The sequence below is a fragment of the Palaemon carinicauda genome, chromosome 1, assembly GCF_036898095.1.
Source record: "Palaemon carinicauda isolate YSFRI2023 chromosome 1, ASM3689809v2, whole genome shotgun sequence".
NCBI classification, from domain to species: domain Eukaryota; kingdom Metazoa; phylum Arthropoda; class Malacostraca; order Decapoda; family Palaemonidae; genus Palaemon; species Palaemon carinicauda.
Genome location: NC_090725.1, coordinates 137532103 through 137554588, shown reverse-complemented (window position 1 = coordinate 137554588; position 22486 = coordinate 137532103). Strand labels below are relative to the sequence as shown.

The window sequence follows — 22486 nt, the reverse complement described above, 5'->3', positions numbered from 1 at the left end:
AGTATTTATAAACCGGAAGATTCTTAGCATCCCACTACGCCGAGGACTGTCGGACCATTCTGTTATCTTTGCTTTCCAATGACTGACTAAATCCATAGAGGATAGCCAGTTCCTTGTGATGCACATTGCCTATCTAACTAAGGAAAGTGACCCCTGCTGGTTCATACTAATTCCAGTACGATCAAGTGCCAGGCATCAGGAGCAGAAGCCAAAGAGACAACTTGTCTCTTTTCTAAAACCCAGTCCATCACCCTGCTGCCAGTGACTTCATCGAGATTTATTTAGGGGGAGGTAGCATTCCATCCACACTCAAAGTTCTTGTTACTCCTCCAGGTTGCTCATCCGGTTATATAATCATTGGCAAACATGGATTGCTAAGATTACCACCTAGCATGGTATGATATACCACCTAGCATCGTATATATACCACCTAGCACGGTATATATACCGCCAGCATAGTATGTATGTGTGTTAGTGTGAGTATATATATACATATACATATATATATATACATATATATATATATATATATATATATATATATATATATATATATCGTGTGTGTGACAACAGGATTGGAGGAAAGGGGCAACGAATAATGTACTAAGCATTTGATTAATATATGATAAACTTAAGAAAGATAAGGATCTACATTATTATAATCAAAGCTGATAAATAAAAGAACTGAGTTATAATGAACAAGGTTAATTATTATCGTAATATGTACGAATTACTCAATGATCAACAGACTTATGCAAAATTACTCAACATCTTCATTCGATAAAGGCAATGGTTCCCTTTACAAAACTTTCATGATTATAATTTCTAACCATAAGGAGTAAATACCTAAATTCATCATAATATGTCCGTCTCTATCATATTATGTGATGTGATTAAAACTCAGAAAAAATACTTCCCCAATTGACCTATCATATGAACCATGGGTTCTTGCGCTTACTATCTAAATGTGTACTTTATCAAAGTCCGAGATTATACATTGAAACATTGCCTAATAAAGACTAAGCCCACGACTGAATATATATATATATATATATATATATATATATATATATATATATATATATAACAATTTTTAATGCTTTGACTATTGGTAAAAAGTGTGAGAATTTATAAACGAGGCTGAATTAATCCTTTTAAGGACCTTTTTCCTCGTTAATCCCCCTTAACACTTCTTAATTAATATGATACTCTTTACACTGACATATCACCCATCCCTAAACATCCCTCTAAGGATACTGACCATTTCCTAAAGAAACTGGTGGACTTCCTTCTCAGAGCAAGTCTTTTAAATCCTTCCCAGATGTTGATTGTGGAGACCATACCCTAAGGAGGCTATGGCGTGTATACATATATATCATACATACATACATACATATATGTGTGTTTTTTTGTGGTTTTTCTTTTGCGTGTGTACTGTAAGTGATCGGTGTGGCTGAGTAACGCAACATTAGCCTCACACAGATATGTATGTATATATGTATGTGTATATATATTATATACACACACACACACACACACATATATATATATATATATATATATATATATATATATATATATGTATATACATTTATGTGTGTGTGTAATGTAAGTGATCAGTGTGTCTGAGTAATGAAACAATAGCCTCAACTCATCCCCAACTTTTTTTTTTCAAACTTTTTCGAATGCTCTTCTTTATTTCCAATCCACATCTAAATGCTTAGACTATCTTTAGCAACCACTTCAACCGTTTCCGTTTACTTGCATTCAAGCATTCAACAACAATTTCCATTTGTATAGAGGACTAGGTTCAGGAAGAGCTTCAGATGCCATGACTGACTTTTACTTCCTTAAAATTTTTTCTCAATCTGCAGATCTCTCTCTCTCTCTCTCTCTCTCTCTCTCTCTCTCTCTCTCTCTCTCTCTACACTAGGTCAAGAATGAACGAGATAGAGATGGTTGTTGATAGATATATAAGTGAGTTCAAATGCATATACATCAAGTGGGTTTCTTATTAATGATATCGAATAAATGTAATGCTTTTTGCATATATGCATTTACTTGTTTGATATTTACTTGCAAACAAAAATATTTGTTCTCATGTATGTGGTGCCTGAGAAAGAGGAAAGTCCCGATGAAGGTTAGAATGGTAGAGATGATGTAAAGTACAAAAGGACAAGGACAAAAGTAATAACAGCTGTAAGGGAAACAGAAACCTTTGAAATTAGTGTTGAATTACACCAGGAGTCAGCAACTCAGCATTAAGTCCGCGTTTTATTTGTGGTTGTCATCGGTGTGGTAAGTGAGGAAATCAGAAATAAAGTTATGGGAATTGCTTTATGCAAATGATTTGGTGATTACCAATGACAACGAGGAAGACTTACAGAGAAGGGTGGTGGTGTGGCAAGAGACTTTGGAAAGGGGTAGCTTAAGAGTAAATCTGGATAAGACTGGTAAGTAGTAAGAAAGGTAGAAACAGGAGAGCCATACATAAAAGTAGAGGCTCGGTTATAAGAGGTAGAGCAATTCGGGTACTCGGGCTCTACTATAAGTTAAGAGGGAGGATGTTAGGCTGAAGTTGCTAATAGGATAAAAGAAGCTTGGGTGAAGTGGAGGGAGGTAGTGGATTTGTTATGTGATAAGACAATGCTAATAAAGCTTAAAGTCAAGATCTATAGCACGGCAATAAGACCAGTGTTAATGTATGGATCAGAAACGTGGGCTCTAAGACAAAAACAAGACGCAAAGCTTAAGAGAACACAGATAACATTGCTGAGGTGGATTATGAGAATATCACGGCTTGAAAGATTGGAAAATTATTAAATAAGAAGAATAGCAGACGTAGTAAAGATTACAGAGGTGACAAGAGTGTCATGATTGGCATGGTGTAAGCACGTGTTGAGGGTGGATGGTGGGGGAGGGAGTAAGGAAGGCTTGGCAGGAACCAATTAGAGTGTGAAGATGGAAATGGAGGCAGAGAATTAGATGGAGAGGTAAGGTAAAGGATAATATGGAGAGCAGATGTTTATTGGAAGGGATGCCTTCGATAAAAGAAATTGGAGAAGGCGCATCAGGCAACCGACTCCTCAATGTGGGGATAACGGTGGGAAAGCTGAAGCTCGATAGTTTCTAGTAGTGTCTGAAAGCTCACCATTCTTGTTATCTAAGGATGGGGAATTTGTGGGAGCCTATAGGTTTATATATTGAGTCATTAGCAGTCATTTGCTGGCCCCTCCCAGGTCTTAGGTTGGGTGGGGAGGGGACTTGGACACTGATCATATCTATATGTCGTCAGTCTCTAGGGTACTGTCTTGCTCACTAGGGCATTGCCACTATCCCTTGCCTCTGGCACTCATGAGCGGCCTTTAAAACTTTAAATATGTGTCCACAATATAAACAAAACTCCTTCTTTTGAGATGGAGTTAGAATTCGATTCTTCTATGGGCTTTCCACACACACACATCTCTCTCTCTCTCTCTCTCTCTCTCTCTCTCTCTCTCTCTCTCTCTCTCTCTCTCTCTCTCTCTCTCTCTCTCTCATATATATAAACAAAGAAGTCGAATCCAGTGAATTGAAAAGCAAACAAAAGAGTATTTCTCAGCTTTCTATTTAACAGCTGTTCTATGTAGACAAATCTCGATGAGCTACACAAAATAGCAAATCATAATAGAGCTGAGACGCATAAGAAACAGTAGAGAAATGGCCTACAGGAAACAGACGTAGAGATGCACAGGACACTGAGTGGACACGCATAGGAAACTCATTGAAGGAACTTGTTTAATAATCAAACAGTAATCATAGCGCATTGCATTATTCAAACATGTCACATGACCTAACCTGCCTCTTGCAAAATAGACAGAGTTAATTGTGATTGAATTTCAAGGTTGAGAGAGAGAGAGAGAGAGAGAGAGAGAGAGAGAGAGAGAGAGAGAGAGAGAGAGAGAAAGGTAAAATTTTCATTTTATGAATTTTGATAATTTTGATAATTATAATTTCAAAATTTTTTATAATTATAATTTTAATGATTTCCATAATTATGATAATAATAATAACAATTTCAATAAAATAATAATTTTGATGATATAGTAATTTTCACGATTCTATATATATCAACATTATTTTTCTTCTCAAGTTTCTTTTTTTTCTTTTTTAATTAGTTTTTTTTTTTTTCTTTTTTTTTTTGTATGCTGATATTAGCAGCTGTTAGTGGCAGTCATGTAATACATTATAAATGCGGGTACCCATACGAGTTTGGCACGCTGAAAATTACCTACTCAAAATTTCTTGCGTATCTTGTGGTTCGATCTCGTCAATTGCACCCCTATATCTACCAGCTGTCTCGTTTCATTATTCAGGAAGGAAAAATTTTATTTCTCTTTTTCTCTAAACCATATTTGACGAGGCTTTCAGTGCATGTATAGTTGAGCATCCTTGTCTCTAGTTAATCCAATATTTTTCTTTTTAGAGAAAGTAGCATTTTACATTTCATAATCTCCTTTCGTTTACCTAAAGCTCTCCTTCTTTTAATCATGGTATAATTTCCCGGGGGAAACGCTTACTGTCTATCCAGAGTACGTATATTCATTAACAATCTTTAGAGGTTCGTCCATAACCCTTATTTGTTGTCTCTTCATTTTCATATTCTTACTCATATTCATTTCCAGTAAAACTTTTCTGCGTTCTCTACTCAAATCTTCTATCGATTTTTGCAATTCCTCCTATGAGTAATGTGTAAAACTCATATGAGCATGTGGTAATCAGATAAAACAAACCACAAGGAAGAAGTTAAAATACTGAATGAATCCTGACAATTTGTTGTTTATCAAACATAAATAAATATACATCCACGCATATTTTAAATATATGTATATATATATATATATATATATATATATATATATATATATATATATGTGTGTGTGTGTGTGCGTGTGTGTGAGTGTATGCATGTATGTGTGTAATAAAAAACAAGACTTCAGGATCCACACTGTGTTTCACCTTTCCTTCTGATTTTTATTATTTGATTAACGTTAATAGATGATTATCATATGTCCCTATGTGTTTTACGTACACACACACATACACACACACACACACATATATATATATATATATATATATGTGTGTGTGTGTGTGTGTGTGTGTGTGTGTTAGGGAGAGAGAATTTGTGTAAGTGTGTTTATGAGCGCGTGAGCATGCATTTCATACCTTGGTAACTGGTGTTATGTTAATTATGTTGAAACTAGGACAGGAATAGACAGCGTAGTGGCATTCAATATAACGGGGTTAATAAGCTCTGTGGACAAAATAGCAATTAAAGGGAGAGAACGTTGGCTCGTAAGACAAGATGGATAGATAGATGGCAGGCAGCCTATTGTGTCATATCTAAGGGATTCATCTCGGCAGAAGATGGAGGAAAGGGGAAGAGAGTCAGGAGTCTGTCTCGTATAATGGACCTCTTTTATAAAAGAGAGAAAAAATTTATCTTTCAATTTTATTATTTTTTTTAATCTGCGTCGGTGTCATTGTGTGCTTACTAATTCTCTATTTGAAAAGAGAATATCCTCTATTTTGTGATATCTTGTTATTGTTCATATTTTTTTCTTGATCTATATACGCTTTAATGTTTATTAGGAAAGGATTTTGCCGAGTTTCCGTAAAGTTACATTTTTGTTTTTTTATTTCATTGTAATCTTCACATTTGCATGCATTACTTTTTAATAAATTGTCATTCCTACGTTTTGATGGCAGTTCGTTGATGCATTAATTTCTTGTTAACTCGCTTAGATCTTATCAAGTTAATCGTATTGAAATTAGACTGTACATGGGGAACATAATTACTGTGTAGTCATTCGGAAGTACTCTTTTATCCTTAATCTATAGAGGATTTTTAAAAAATTCATAATAAAATTCACTTCACTATGCTCCACTTTGTCCTCTGTGAGCTTCATTCTCTGTCTCGTAAGAGAATATTTGCCAACAAAGGACGTAGAAAGCGAAGCATTCATCCGTTTGCCTCCGTTCTTTAGATAAAAAATGTCTAGAAGAAAATTTCTTTCCGAAATATCTTTCATTAAGCTATAAACTGATGGAATTGGTTACCACGTACAGTAAGGTCTTTTACCGGTAGTATTTCATTTGATATCAATAATTTAAGCAAACACTTTAAAATTCATATTAATCACCAGCAAAAGGATAACATTTTAAATAACAATCAGCCTTTTTCATCTTTCCTAGACTACAATTCACTCGTTTTCAAATAATTTTGGCTTGATATTATTTCGACCACCCTTATCCTTTATTCAACTTTGGATTTATGCAAAACTACCTATCTTCTTACCATCACAAATTTCAAGGGATTCACACCAAAAACTAGTGTTGATTCCTTCGTTCTTGAATGTCTTATCATTCATAATGAATTGAATATTCTTAATGAAGAAATAAACAATCTTCATCAATTTCTCAGGCATTTTCATACGTATATACCTGTTTTCACGTTCCCATCACTTATATATAAAGTAGATCTTCAAGGTACTTTTCACAAAAGCTATTTTCTAAACAATTGTTGCCTCCAACACAGTTTCTTGTTTCCTAAAGAGCTCGTTTAATTTCACCACTAAATTCCAAACTTTGGCCTTATTTATTGTTCGTCTCAAAGAACCTCCTTCCCGCCAGTGCAAAGAATTTCCCCCTTTTCAGTACTAATTCCATATACTTCCTTTATATCTCTTCACAGGAATAAGCCGCTAGCATTACTTATTGACATAATAACCTTATCCTCATCTTTTGCATTCCTGCTCATTACCTATTTTCACCTCGCTAACATGAATTCTAGCCATTATTTTCATTCACTTCCCAGCAATGTACTATTCCCACTTCTTTCTAACAGAAGTTGTTCTTTGATACGTCCAACATATTTGATATTTATTCAGGCAACATTCTATTCTTATATATTAACGTATTTCTCTGCACAGATATATGCCGACTTTGTAACTGGCTGTTTTTAACTCATACATAAATCAAAAGTTTTGAAGTTATGTGTCTACACATAGATAGTACTGCCACCTACCCCTGCATGCGTATCATGGAGCCCATGTGGGGACCTGGCACATGCTCAGAATCATATTTTTCGAGAATCTCAGGGTTATTTCAACTTTTCCAGTAAGTTAATCCCACGACACGCTACGATTCATGTATCAGCTTCGTAAAGCAGTAGTAGTGTTGAAAAAAAAATTACTAGCGGCCATACTGTAATGCAACTCTGCTCACTTGTTTTCGCGTGCTAGCTGCCTAGCCTTCATTGAGAGAGGATGTATGCCAATGATTTATTCTACTAGGAGACTCTACTGTTACTATTATTGAAATCATTATCATTATTAAAAGTGGTACTTTAAATTATTATCGTATTAATAAGTATTAAAAATTATTATTGCATAAATTAGTATTAAAAATCATTATTATTAAAGTAAAATGAAGAGTGCTGGTCCTAGTCCACTCAATGGAACTATGGCCCATAGGAGGTAGCAATTAGCTAGCCATTGGCACTGAAGTTCATCCTAGAGGACATCCTTCCACTTTGAACGCTGACTAAATACTGAGCAACGCATCAGAAATCAGGCAGGCCTATCAACACGTTGAAGAAGCAGTTTCGTGTTGGAAAAGACGTTTTTAAACACATTCATTCAATACTACGCGCATCATAAACCGTAGTGTATACTAGCTTTACAGGTGCACAGAGTTAATTGGTGATGTGCATTGGTCAAGGTAGGATGCATCAAACTGAGCTCCAGATATTACCCATATTACAGTCACTCAAACTTTCGTCGGTCACCAGGTGGGTACCATGTTACCTAACGATTTACAAATCTTAATATCGTACACTTTTACATTTCGAAATATATATCTCAAAGTGATATTTATAAAAGTTAATGAGATTTCAAGTGAACATTAGGAAATAGTATTGCTATGCAGTGATGTTATCTTGAGGCTGTGTGGCCACTTTATATAATTTGAGGATCTTATATTGATTTTTGAGTGAGCTAGACAGGAAATACCGTCTGTCAAATGGCACCCTCAGACAATTTTCTTTCTCTTTTGACACATTTTAATTGCTCATACATACTATTTTACCTGTTTTGTATTATAGGGTGGCAAATGTACAAAATATTTGGTTATTTAGTAAGTTTATTGCTTTTGCCCCAAATAAATATTTTTTTTTTTCACACACGCACAGATCTGATGTTTTTTCGGCTTAAGATATTGAAAATTGGAATGGGTGTTCTCATATTATCCTACTTCCACGTCAAGATCTCAGGACAATTGTAAAAAATCTTATGGGCTCTTTTGTTAATGTATGTATTTTTATCAAGTTATTTTTATAAATATTTATAATAAATATTACACTTTTTTACCTTTACACATTACATAGTATTAAGGAATGTCAAAGTTTTAGTCTTATTATATTGATAATAGAAGAGTTATTTGATCTAAAAATTGAGGTCACCGTGCGGGTACCAGGTTACTGATGGTAAACCACAAATTTATGGTTACTAACACAGGGCTACTGAGGTCAAGAAAAGAGATGTATGGGTTTGCCAAAAACCAGAGAGGTAAGGAAAAAGGTGTATGATGGAAACAATTACTCACAATATACTCTCTCTCTCTCTCTCTCTCTCTAAACCTATTGATGCAAAGGGCCTCGGTTAGATTTCGCCAATCGTCTCTATCTTGAGCTTTTAAACCAACACTTCTCCATTCACCATTTCCTACTTAATGCTCCATAGTTCTCAGCCATGTAGGCTTGGGTCTTCTAACTCTTCTAGTGCCTTATGAAGCCCAGTTTAAAGTTTGATAAACTAATCTCTATTGGGGAGTGCAAAGAGCAGGCCCAAACAATCTCCATCTACCCCTCACCATAAACTCATCAACATATGGCACTCGAGTCAACTCTCTTATAGTTTCAATTCTAGTCCTGTCCTGCCATTAACTCCCAACATTCTTCTGAGGGTTTTGTTCTCAAATCAACAAAATCTGTTGGATATTGTTTCACTGTCATACCACGGATCATGTCCATACAGTAACAACAATCTCATTAAACTGAAATATAACCTGATTTTTATATGTAATTTCAGGAGATTTGATTTTCAAAATTTGCTCAACCTAGCCATTGTTTGATTTGCGGTTTACAATCTTTCATCAAACTCAAAGTCTAAAAATCCTGTATTAGAGAACATAGTTCCTGAATAATAAAATGATTCCACATCATTAATCCTTTCTCCTTCCAATGATATTTCACCTTCCACTGCATATTCCTCCCTCATCATCTCCGTCTTCCTTCTTTTTATCTTGAGTCCAACCTCATGTGATATTTCATACATTCTGGTAAGCAAGCTTTGAAAGTCCTAGGCTGTTCTGCTATTAAGGAAAGTGTCATCAGCATACAAGAGGTCAACTAATTTCCTGTTACCAATCAAGTCCAATCCTTCTCCAGCATCCTCAACTCTTCCATGTATTACAAAATCCATGAAGTGACATAGGTGACAACAGATTCCATTTGAGTACTCCACTGTTCACTGGAAATTTATTTGATAGGACTCCACTAACATTAGCTTTGCACTTTCTGAGCCCAGCAACAGATTTAATCAAATTTATATATTCAAAAGGAACTCAATAACGCAGGACTCTCCCCAAAATTGGTCGGTGCACAATATCAAAGGCTTTTTCATAGTCCACAAATGCCATCAAAAGTGGATTTCTATATCCTACACGTTGCTGTACCACGTCTTAAAAATAAAATTTGCTCAGTCCAACTACCTTTTCCAAATCCTGCTTTTTCATCTCTCAGCTTTTCATCAATCTTTCCCTAGTTTCTTTAGAATGAGCATACTATATATTTTCATGATAACTGACATACTATATATTTCCATGATAACTGACATAAGAGTGATGCCTCTGTAATTTTTGCAATCAGTCATATCCTTTTTTTGCCATTTCCACCAACATTCCTAACTCCCATTCATCAGGTTTCACCTCTTCACGCCACATTATACAAAATTATCTTGTAAGTATTCTGGGAGTCACTTCCTTTTCGGCCAATATCCTCTCAGCAGTTATTCCATCGTATTCTGGGGCTTTCTATATCTTTGGCTTTTTAATGATAGCTTCGACTTCAAACACACTCAATTCATTCATGGGCACATCAAGGTCTTCATCAGCTTCATGTATTGCAATCAAATTATTCCCTTCATATCTCCTACTCATGACCTCACTAAATTGTTTCACCCAACGTTGCCTTTCTTCATCCTCTCTTGTTATAACAGATCCATCTCTCTTTTTAATGGGTATATGCTTCTTCTTTTCCCCAGTAGAGATTTTATTACTAATTCTGTGAGCAATTTTTACACCATAGCCACTCCCTGAATTCATAGCTTTGTCAGCTTCATCTGGTTTTCTGTCTAAATATTCTCTCCAGTCATTCCTGGCTTTCTTTTGACTTCATTATCGCTACTGGAATACTAAGCATGCTCTACCTAGTAATTTACATTACTTCTTCGAAAACCGTCAACAACCAATTTCTGTCTTTTTCTCCTTTTTATAGTATCCCAAGTATCATTTGATATCCATGGTGTTCTCCTTGTACTTCCATGTCCCAAAACTTCACTACCAACTGACTGATATATATTCTCAATATCACACCATTCTTCATTAAATGTCTGGTCTTCGTCTCTTCAAGTCTCTAAGACGGCAAATCGATTTCTACATTCAATTGCAAAGGTTTCTCTGTGCTCATCTTCTAGAAGCTCAGTCGTATCAAACCTAGGTAGTCTATCTATATTTCTGTTGGGAACTTTCAGTTTTAATTTCAGTAAGGCAATGGGGAGCAGGTGGTCATTACTAATATCTGCACCTATATATCTTCTTACATTTCTCAGAGTCCTCCTTCTCTCTTTATTAATAGCAAGACTGTTTGTTCAACAAAAACTTATAAAGTGTACCTCATTTTCATTTGCAACCTTGCCAAGATCTTCAATATCTTGATTATTCCATCCAACTTTAGCATTGAAGTCACCAATCACAATTTCCATATCCTTCTCTGGGATCTCATCTATCACACTCTGCAGTTCTTCAGAGTATTCATCTTTCCTTTATCATTATCATTATTATTACTTGCTAAGCTACAACCCTAGTTGGAAAAGCAGAATGCTATAAGGCCAGGGGCCCCAACAGGGAAAAGAGCCCAGTAAGGAAAGGAAACATAGAAAAGTAAAATAATTTTAGAACATTAACATTAAAATAAATATTTCCTATAAAAACTATAAAACTTTTAACAAAACAAGAAGAGAAATGATATAGTATAGTGTACCCGAGTGTACCCTCAAGCAAGAGAACTTTAACCCAAGACAGTGGAAGACCATGGTAGGGAGGCTATGGCACTACCTAAGACTAGAGAAAAATGTTTCTTGAGTCCTTCTCCTAGAAGAGCTGCTTATAGCTAAAGAGCCTCTTCTACTGTTACCAAGGGTAAAGGCCCCCTACGGAAAGTATTGTCGTGAGTCTATAACAGACACAACATAGGAGCTGCCCTACAAAGGAAGACCTGAACTGCCAATATGGCTTACACATTTAAGCATTCAGGATTAGAGGGAATACAAGCCCCTGAATATAAGCTATGTTGACTACATAACAGCCCATGGGATAAACTTTCATGCCCATCACAACAACTGGCCCATATATCATGATTTTGTTTATGTACATGAAAGAAGGTCTCCACCAATTACCTTACCAGGTTCACTGCAATGATTCACCAGGAGGAAGTCAATGGGAGACCGGTGACTACTGAAGTAGTGTTCATCACACTGCCTACCTTAAATGATCAAGTTTCCTGAGGTTGTGTTCTCCTCTACTTTACAATGAAATTTTCATAATAGTGTACCGCACGTGTTTCATACACGCTCGTACACTGTAATGGTTTTCCCTCTTTATCTTATCATTCGACCTTCCCTGCATATTAATATACCAACCTGTGTAAGCATGCTAGGTCATGTTTGATTATTTTTTAATTTTTGCTCGCAAGTCCATGTATATAAACACGATAATTGTTTAATAAAGCTCTACTTAATTATTTTTCTTGGTAAAATATATATCAATCTTTTTAAGGTTGTACTGGTAATAGCATTTAGTTACTAGATCATCATTTGGAAAATATTATAATAAATGGAGCAGTACAGATAATAGATGTTTTTTCCTCAGATCATTAACCCTGATGTGAAAATGGGCGGGAGATTAGTTATTGTTATCTTAATCAAAATTACCTTCAAAAGACTATCCACAAAAATATTGTGCGTATATACATACATACATACATATATAATACATATATATATATATATATATATATATATATATATATATATTATATATATATATGCATGCTTAAAATTTTAGGCGTCATTGTTGATTACACATTTACATTTGTGAAACGCAATCAGTCCGATTCTTCTCCAATTGTACAAAAATGTCGAAAGTCTTTTAAGCCGGTTCTCAGCAGCTAACCCATGTCTTAATTTGTTGGCTAGAAATATGCCTTCTATTAAATTCCTTATTCCTTATCTGGATATCAATCTCTTGCATTGTATTTCCTGTATTTTTAATAATTTAGATCATCTACTGCAATTCAGAAATTCCCAGGCAGTATCATCCTGTACGTAGTACTGGGTATGTAATTAATTACTAGACATGATTTCTCCACCATAGGGCACAATACTAACTATACAGTACCCTTGAAGTTTTATTCCAGCTATGACTAGATTAGGGAATGATCTTTTCAATCTCGTAGTTGAATCAGGGGAACTCAAGAAATTTAAACTTTTTTGTAAACTCACTTCTGGTGAATAGATTAGTATGGGTATCTCTTCATAGTTTATATATGACTGACAATTTTGACGTTATTACAGGTATCAAAATATCTTATCTTTTTTTTTCTTTTTTTGCATTATGTATATATAAGTTTATTTGCAATTTCCTTATTTGTTTTTCCTCACTGCTGCTTTTTTCCTGTTCTATCCATAGGGTTTGTAGAATTTTGTTGTGTGTGTGCAGGCTATAATAATAATAATAATAATAATAATAATAATAATAATAATAATAATAATAATAATAATAATAATAATAATAATAATAGAAAAGTACAAAGACTTACGAATAGAATCAAGGTGGCTACGGAATATGCCACTAGAAATGTTGTCAATAATCATACGAGCCCTCAGGACCATACCCAAGTCATTGAAAAGGAATCTTGACAAGGTGGAAACCGACATAGCACCAGGAATTGTGCAAAACAGCGGGCTACTTAAAACAGTACATATAAATGATGAGTCAAAGATGAACTATTAGTCAGAAAGCTTCCCCCATATCACTACATCTATTACATTTCTTCCTCTCATATTTTCTCCTCCTTACTCACAGCACATCAGAACTATGCATTCCTTCATCACCCTATCATTCATCATTTCTCCATAGAACCAAACCATCTCAAAATTTATCCTTATCGTATTATCAGTTTCTAAAGGCATACTATACCTACTACTATCAATATCATTACCATGTCTATATATTTCATTATTATGTTTTATTGTTAATTATCACTGTTGACACTATACAGAGTTATTTCAATCTAGCATCAGTGTTAATGCACATGGTATTTACTTGCAATTTTCACAATTACTGGTATTGTTACTAGCAGTAGGACGGATGATAGTAAGAGTAGAACCAACCACTCTGAATAATGAGGTCATTTCTATATTAACCATGCGGGACTCGAGTAATAAAATTCACGTTCTATAAAACGTTGTTGTTCTTAGTATTACATCATACAATAGTAAAAGAAGACAAGTAACCGACTGATGATCATATAATATTAAGAAAATTATAATATAATCTATTCTTTTTATCATTGTAATTGGTCAAAACCCAGACTACCTTATGTAAAAAATATAATACCGAACAGAGCAGGCAGTTATAAAATGAAGCCCTATGTTAATTTTTTTTTTTATTTTGAGGCGGATATTCTATTTAACGTCTTAACGAACATCAAAAACTTTTCAACTACCAATTGTATTAATGCATGCGATGACATCTGTAAGATAAGTCAATATCTACCAAAATTGACATAACGTGTTCAGTATGGTGAACTTTATGTGAATGTATGTTTACTTATACAGCAATACGCACATTGAAACTATATGGGCATATGTAAAGAATGTGATTTTGAAATCTACTTGAATTTGATAAGCCTAAAAATAGCGGTTCCAATACGTAAGTGCAAAGATGAGAGACTACATTCATACATACTGTACTACTACATACACGTGTGTACAAAAACACCTGTATATATACAGTAAATATGTACGTTATGAACTATTCCATACAAATAAATTTTATAATAATATGGCCATCTAACGTTCATTAAACAAAATCCCATATAAATATCAAGAAAAAAAAATGATTTGGAGAAGTTATTTTCTCTGTTTTACGAACTGATCATGGGCAGGAAAATCCGACAGCAACATAAACAACTAATACTAATACAAGCGGGTCCATCTAATCCCTGTACTTTGCAGACAGTATTCCTTACTCCAACATCATTGCACTTTATCGAGTTGTAAAGTTCAGAAATTGAACATTGTGTGAAGGAATTTCAAATTCCTATTTATGAAACGAACATAATTATTATTACCTTTCGCAAGTTTTTGATATATTAGGCAGATACTTATATTACTAGCAATGGTGTGTTAGTTAAAAAATATCTCAAGCCTCAGCTCCCTTACTCTGCTATTAATTTTCTTTTGGGTAATGTTTTTGTTTACTGTATTTTTCTTCAGCTGCTGCACCTTCCATTGCTACTTTTCCTCCACGGAATACTAATAACCAGGTGACGCCATGTTTACTATTCAAAGCACGCCCGCTCTATTTGTATTACTTATATGTAAATGCTGACGTCCCTATAGGAAATGAACCTCGAAATAGAAGCGCTTTATAAGAAAAAAAAAAAACACATACACACATTGCAATAGGACCAAACAGCTTCTAACCAACCGTTCATGATTTGTGTACTGGACATGGCGAGCGTTGCAAAGACAGGATTGTATTAATGGCCTACTTTGTATTACTTTGTCGTTAGCCTTTAGTGGATTCGCTAAAAGGGGATATTCGAGAGAAAAATTATTAGTAGAAGTTGCAAGTAATACCAGACCACAGCTTGATGATCGGGTATGGTCAAAATCAGTGTTAAGGATTAAGATGCATTAAATTCTCATACATTATCATTATAATAATTCTCCTGTCAGTCATCAAGAAGGATCTTGAGGTATTTATATATAGGGTAAACCACGTATCAAAAAAAAAATAAGATATATGAAACAAAATGTAAAATAAAGAAAGAATGGTGTTTCATGACTCTAATATGACATAAAAAATGAAAGCAATAATTGTATTAATCAGATTCAGTGTTTCTTATCGCATTGTGTTGCTCCTTATATGAATGATTTAATAAGGCTCAATATCTAATATATGCTTACCAGGAGGAACAGTACCTATTAGAGTACCTCTACATAAAACACCTAGTACCTTTGATATTGATATCAGGTTATGTAACTGAAGCTTGACGACTAGTTAAACTTTTAGGGTTGCTAAAATTAAAACAATTATACTGGACCTTGATACTTATGAAGGTGTAGGCCAAAATTATATATTTTATCAGATGATAAGTTGTCTGTTATTTTTCTAACGATAGCAAAAATGTTCTTTTGTTGAACTTATTATAGAATTGGTAATGTTACTCAGCAAGTCAATGTATTTGTGATAGTTTTAGTCCTGCTGATCAGCGTCAAATTTCCATAACTCCCATATCTAAAGTTTTTTTTTAACAATTTTGACAAACTGACTAAGTAGGTATGCATATATATATATATATATATATATATATATATATATATATATATATATATATATATATATATATATATATATATACATATATATATATATACATATATATATATATATATGCAGTATATATATACATACATACATATATACAGTTATATATAAACCCATGTGTATATATATACACACACACACACACACACACATATATATATATATATATATATATATATATATATATATATACTCGACCAACAAAAGAATTCTAAGTAAATCTTTCCCAATTTCGGAATATAACACGTACTCTGTATACCACCAGCTTCTAATACTGGACGGAAGTGTTATGTTCAGCAACATCATTAAGAAATTTGAACTTACCTCTACCTCTTCTAAAATAAGCTGAGCAGCCTTTATAATGTGGTTAAGGTAGTAGCTTGGTCAGGGCACCTGACACCCGTTGAAATACTACCACTAGAGTGTTAAGGGGTCCTTTGACTAGCCAAACAGTACTACATTGGATCCTTCTTTCTGGTAACGGTGCATTTTCCCTTTGCCTACACATACATCGAATACTCTGGCCTATTGTTTACAGATTCTACTCTGTCCTCATACACCTGACAACACTTAGATTACCAAACAACTCTTCTTCACCCAAGGGCTCAACTACTACACTGTAATTGTTCAGTTGCTACTTTCCTCTTGATAAGGGTAGAAGAGACTCTTTAGCTATGGCAGGCAGCTCTTCTGGAGCAAGGACACTCCAAAATCAGACCATTGTTCTCTAGTTTTGGGTAGTACCATAGCCTCTGTACTATGGTCTTCCAATGTCGTGGATTAGAGTTCTCTTGCTTGAGGGTACACTAGGGTCCACTATTCTTATTTATTTCATTTCCTCTGGTTTTGTTAAAGTTTTTATTATTTATATAGGAAATATTTATTTTAATGTTACTTTTCTTAAAATATTTAATTTTCCTTGTTTCCTTTCCTCACTGCGCTATTTTCCCTGTTGGAGTCCTTGGACTTATAGCATCCTGCTTTTCTAACTAGGGTTATAGCTTAGCAATAATAATAATAATAATAATAATAATAATAATAATAATAATAATAATAATAAGTTCTTCCCTGCAAAATATCCAGAAAAGACGAAGCAATGCTTTACTATGAAACCAATATAATTCTTTTCATAATATTGTTACTTTTGCTTAGTCTTGATAGGTCTCTGTCAGGGTTTGGCCATCGTGGTGTAGAGTACAGAGAATAACAAAAAGACTTTCAAAGAGTGCATTTTACATTAAATGTTCCTCTTAACGAATTGCTTCTGCAGTATAGTTTTCCCATTTCCTTTAGCATACCTCCACCCCACCAAAATTGGATAGCTAAAAGAATCGAGGTCATCGTTTTCAGCACCCAGATACACAGAAAACTTATTCCAGCTCATATATCTCGGTGCAATAGGTATACAATCTTTTTGTGTAAAGTTGATAATGATTTGTTGACCCTCAGCTAATTAGAAAAAAAAGTCGGTGGTCACTAAGTTAGAAACTGAGGGCGTCACAAGTACAAAGGTCTTCCACGTAGGAGAAATTAGTCATCAGTGGATCCACTAAGTGACACCTAAAGCCACAGTTGTCTGAGTCCTGATTTAAGTTATCAAAGTATTCATTTAAAAGATGTGAACTTAAAAATGGAAGCGTGGTTAATGCTATGTTGTGTGTCCAGGTGAAATTATTTATAAATAAACTACGATTACTTACTTAAGAAGAAATGATAAAGTCCAATATTGACAAATATTACACTAAATCTAGTTGAACAGAATTTCTTTTTTAAATGTTGGATCGAAAATAAAGTGTTTTTAGTGGAAAAAAAAACAATAAGAAAACAAACCAAGAGATGAAATCCACCAGAAAAGAATTAGAAGAAACAAAAATCTTATTTCAGCGTGCCTGATATTAATAAAATTTTCTCTGGTATCACAAAAAATGCAAAGCCCCTCGCTCTATTAAAACATTTGATACACCTTGAGAAAGAATCTTAGGACATGCAAGAAAATACATCTCCCTGATCCCCTCATTAGAGAGGACAGGACTACACAAAATTGCGTTTATACTCAGTTGCATAATGAGAGGATTAAACACTTACGCAACAATATTTCTGACTTCTCCGCCTCGTGCTCGGACTCGAGGTGGTCAAAGACGGCAGCTCCCACTAGCAAGTACGTGAACGTGCACACGATTAGGGAGAGCGTACGAACGTTTTGCTTCTTCATCTCACCCTCTGCGCAGGCGCGGGGTCATCCTCTGGAGGTCAACAACTAAGATGACCTCACGCATGATGTTCATCAAACCCGCAGTCAACGATCTGAAAGCTGGCGAGTTGGCCAGCGTTGGAAGGTTGGGGGGTTGTAAGAAGAAGAAGAAAAAGAAGAAGGATAAGAACAAGAAGAAGATGAAGAAGAAAAGGAGGAGGAGGAGGAGGAGGAAAAATGCAAAGAAAAGGTGAAGGAGTAAGAAGAGAAGGAGACAGGTGCTAGTGGTCGAGGAGACGAATTGGACAGAAGTGAAGGGGAAAGAGAAGGGTAGGACAATAATGTTGAGGTGCGATGGGTTGGAGGGTTCCTTCCAGAAGTGCTCTCGTAAGAAGAAGAAAACGAAGCCTTGCTTTTTATAACCAGGCCAAGAGAGATATCGTTTCTTACCGACCGTTTCTTTGCACTTATTGCCCGAAACTACCAAATAAGGTGTAACTAAAAGTGTCATTAAATTGTCTTGGCGAGCATACGTGCCGTGCACTATTCATGTAAGAGGAAAAGGTCTGGTGGGAGAGTGGTAATACTACGGCAAATCTGACCCTTTTACTTCCTAATTTCTTTGTTTTTGGCTTTGTGCTAAAGCTCTGCTTTGGACATGGCTGTGGCAACGCGGACAGGCGTCTCGCTTCTTCTTCTTCGTTTTGCCTTGTAGTTGTACTTGGACAGGCGTAATTTTTTCATCATCTTACTATCTGGATCCACATGCTTTCATAATCTTGTTTCATTACGTGATCCGACGGTGAACAGACGTCCGTTTAATTACATATCTGGATCCCCGAATCCCATTCGAAATACACTCATTACTTGAAATTCACAGAACGAAAATGTTCGAATATAGTAACTTTGCACGGGATGCAGTTGTAAACACTATCTAATTTCCCTTTAATCTATTATCACTGCACTGTCTGTAATCGAGTTCTTCAGTAAATCCCAGGCAAATACAACTTTTTAAACAGGAATAATCTATGAAGCGATTACATTCATCCCATATCGTTGTATTTGTACTGAATAACAAAAACGAGTTACAACAAATCACCTTATTAGAGAAACATGACACTAAAACTGAACGAATATGGATATGGTTAATTTTCTAAACAATCACTTCGGTACTTGAGGGATTCTTTGAGGTTACATATGCCACTTGCTATCTGATATTCTCGTGATCCTGAAAAGAGAAAAAGAGAATTTTAGTGGATTTATATTGCCAAAATTTTACAGGTTGCTAAAAAATACATATTTGAATACGTTCAAAATTTAGATAATTTATAAGTTTACAGGCTACAACAAGTCTCAGATTGATAAGTGTTCCCGTTACTACATAAAAGCAGCGTAATTATGCCTATTTTAATCTAATCTATTACATCAATTTCAGAATGGCAGGTTATATTTGTGATGACATCGGATTGAACAAATAACCTGATTTAATGAGAAAGGTGACATTTTAACTTTGGATTGATAATCAAACCATTCTACTAGTTTCAATATAAAAATGACTTTATAAGAATTAGGGTAACATAAAAGAATTTTGTAGTAGTAGTGATAGAATTGTAAGATTAATTATCAAACTAAATAAGAAGTATAAACTGACGATCATTCAAAGGTGTGCACCAACAACATCCCCATTGAGAGGAAGAAATAGAAGCTTTTTTATGAAAATCTGGAGATATTTATGAAAAAAAAAATATAAGACCATTTTGTTTTGGGTGATTTCAAATGTTAAAGTAGGTCAAATAAAGAGAGGAGAATCAACGGTAGATGAATTTCGAGTAGGCACAAGGAATGACAGAGGAGACAACATGCGTGTTGAAGTTGCTGAAAGAAACATTTTTAAAGTCATGAACACCTTCTTTTATGAAAAGGGACAAAGGAAATGGACACGGAGAAGCCCAAATGAAAAAAAAAAATAAAATAGATTTCATTCTCAGTGAAAAAGTAAATTTAGTTAAGATGTAACAGTGTTAAGCAAATTAAAGTAAAACGAAAGGTAAGAAGCAAAATTTGATTATATCTAAGGAAAGACAAAAAAAAATTAATTTTAAGAAAGAAAACAAACACCCCTGAAAAAGGGCAAAAATCTGATGAGTTTAGTTTAGCAATACATAATATGTATTCCCAGCAACATGATGAAATGGAAACAAGTAAAGAAGAAATTAAAAGTAATTTAACAAAATTTGTATTGGAATCAGCACATGATATGGGTGGAATAGTTCCGAAACATGATCAAGGTAAATTATTGGAAAAGACCAAAAACCTAATAAGAAATAGACTGGAAATGAGGGCAAAATCCAAAAGAGATGAAATAGAATTAGCAGAACTATCCAAAACAATAAACAAACTAAAATCCCAAGATATTCATAAAACCGATCAGACCAAAATTGAGAAAACACTAAATAATAGAAGCATCAAATTGATGAAAAGAAGACTTGGAACAGGGCTCCAACAGATGTTTGCTTCAAAGAATGGAAATGTAAATATTATCCACAATAGAGATGGAGTGATAAAAATTGCAAAGGAATTCTATACAATGCTATACAACAGTGATATGAGAACTAATTTCTCCAATAGAAATAATGAAACACGTGAGCCGGTCCCAAACGTAACTAGGAGAAGTAAAGAAACCATTAAAAGGCATGAAGAGGCAGAGCAGCAGAAGATGGCCTAACAATTGATTTAATAATAGATGGAGAAGATTTCATAGTAGAAAAATTCGCTGATCTCAACACCAAATGTCTGCAAGAATGCTCTATAACTACAGCTTGGAAAAACTTTATCATTTTACTGATCCACAAAAAGGGACATACAAAAGACCTGAAAAACTATCGCCCAATAAGTTTACTCGAAGATCATATTAGGCCGAATGAAAAGACAGCTAGACTTTAATCAACCAAGAGAGGAAGCAGGCTTTAGAAATGGGTATTCAACAACTGACAATATCCATATTATTAACCAGCTAATGGAAAAATCAAGAGTATGACAAACCAAAATGTATGGCATTCATAGACTATGAGAAAGCTTTTGATTCTGTCAAAATCTCATCAGTAATAAAAGCCCTTCAAAAGCAAGGAATAAAAGAATCTTATGTTACAACACCTGAAGATATATATACAGGGAGTACAGCAATTGTAAAACTACATAAAGATAGTGAGAAATTCCGATTGAGAAAGGGGTTAGACAAGTAGACCCAATCTCTCTTAAATTATTAACAGCATGCCTAGAAGAGGTTTTTATGAATTTAGATTGTGAAAATGTAGGAATTTATATTAATGAGGAATACCTCAACAACTTAAGATTTTCCGATAATACAATTGTGTTCAAAGAATCATGGGAGGATATACAAGAGAGGAAAGAAAATTTTAATAGAGACAGCAGAAATGTAGGACTGGAAATGAATATGAGTAAAACTAAGATAATGTTCAATAAAAATGCAGAGAAACCAAATAAGAGTTATGGACGGGCCTCTGGAGATAGTTAATGAATATACATACTTAGGACAACAGTAACTGTTTCCCCAGGACACGAGGCCGAAATTAAAAGAAGGATAAGCATGGGATGGAGAGCATTTGGTAAACAAAATGAGATTATGAAATATAAAATGCCACTTTCTCTAAAGACAAAAGTATTTAATGAGATGGTTCTCCTAATATTAACTTGTGCACCCGAAACTTGGAGCCTGACTAAAGCCTTAGAACATGAGCTACTCATAACTCAGAGAGCTGTTGAAAGAAAAATAATGGGAATAACACTAATAGACAGAAAAAGAGCAACATAGCTACGAGACCAAAATATAGTAGAGGATATTCTAACAACATGCAAGAAAAAGAAATGGACATGGGCAGGACACACAGTATAATGAGAATGACAGACAATGGATGGTCATTAAGAATGACAAAATGAGTCCTCAGAGATTATAAAAGAAGCAGGGAATGAAGAGAAGACTTTGGATTGACGAACTAAGAAAGTTTGTGGCTGTGGACTGGCACAGAAAGACATGGAAGGGCATGTCTGAGGCCTTTGTTCGGCAGTGAACTGGTAACGGCTGATGATATATATATATATATATATATATATATATATATATATATATATATATATATATATATATATATAGATATAGATATATATATATATATATATATATATACATATATATATAATTATATGTATGTATATCTATGATATATATATGTATGTCTATAAAAAAATATATATATATATATATATATATATGTATGTATG

General features: G+C 34.3%; 1 protein-coding gene across 1 annotated transcript in view; it reads right to left on the bottom strand.

The window, feature by feature from the left end:
• Nucleotides 1-22486, bottom strand: part of LOC137652132 (two pore potassium channel protein sup-9-like) — a 420533-nt gene that overhangs the window by 111365 nt on the left and 286682 nt on the right. The window contains exon 2 of the mRNA XM_068385332.1: nt 18082-19415. Within this exon, the coding sequence (XP_068241433.1) occupies nt 18082-18208 (127 nt within the window). The 5' untranslated portion in view covers nt 18209-19415. The remainder of the gene's footprint in view (nt 1-18081; nt 19416-22486) is intronic.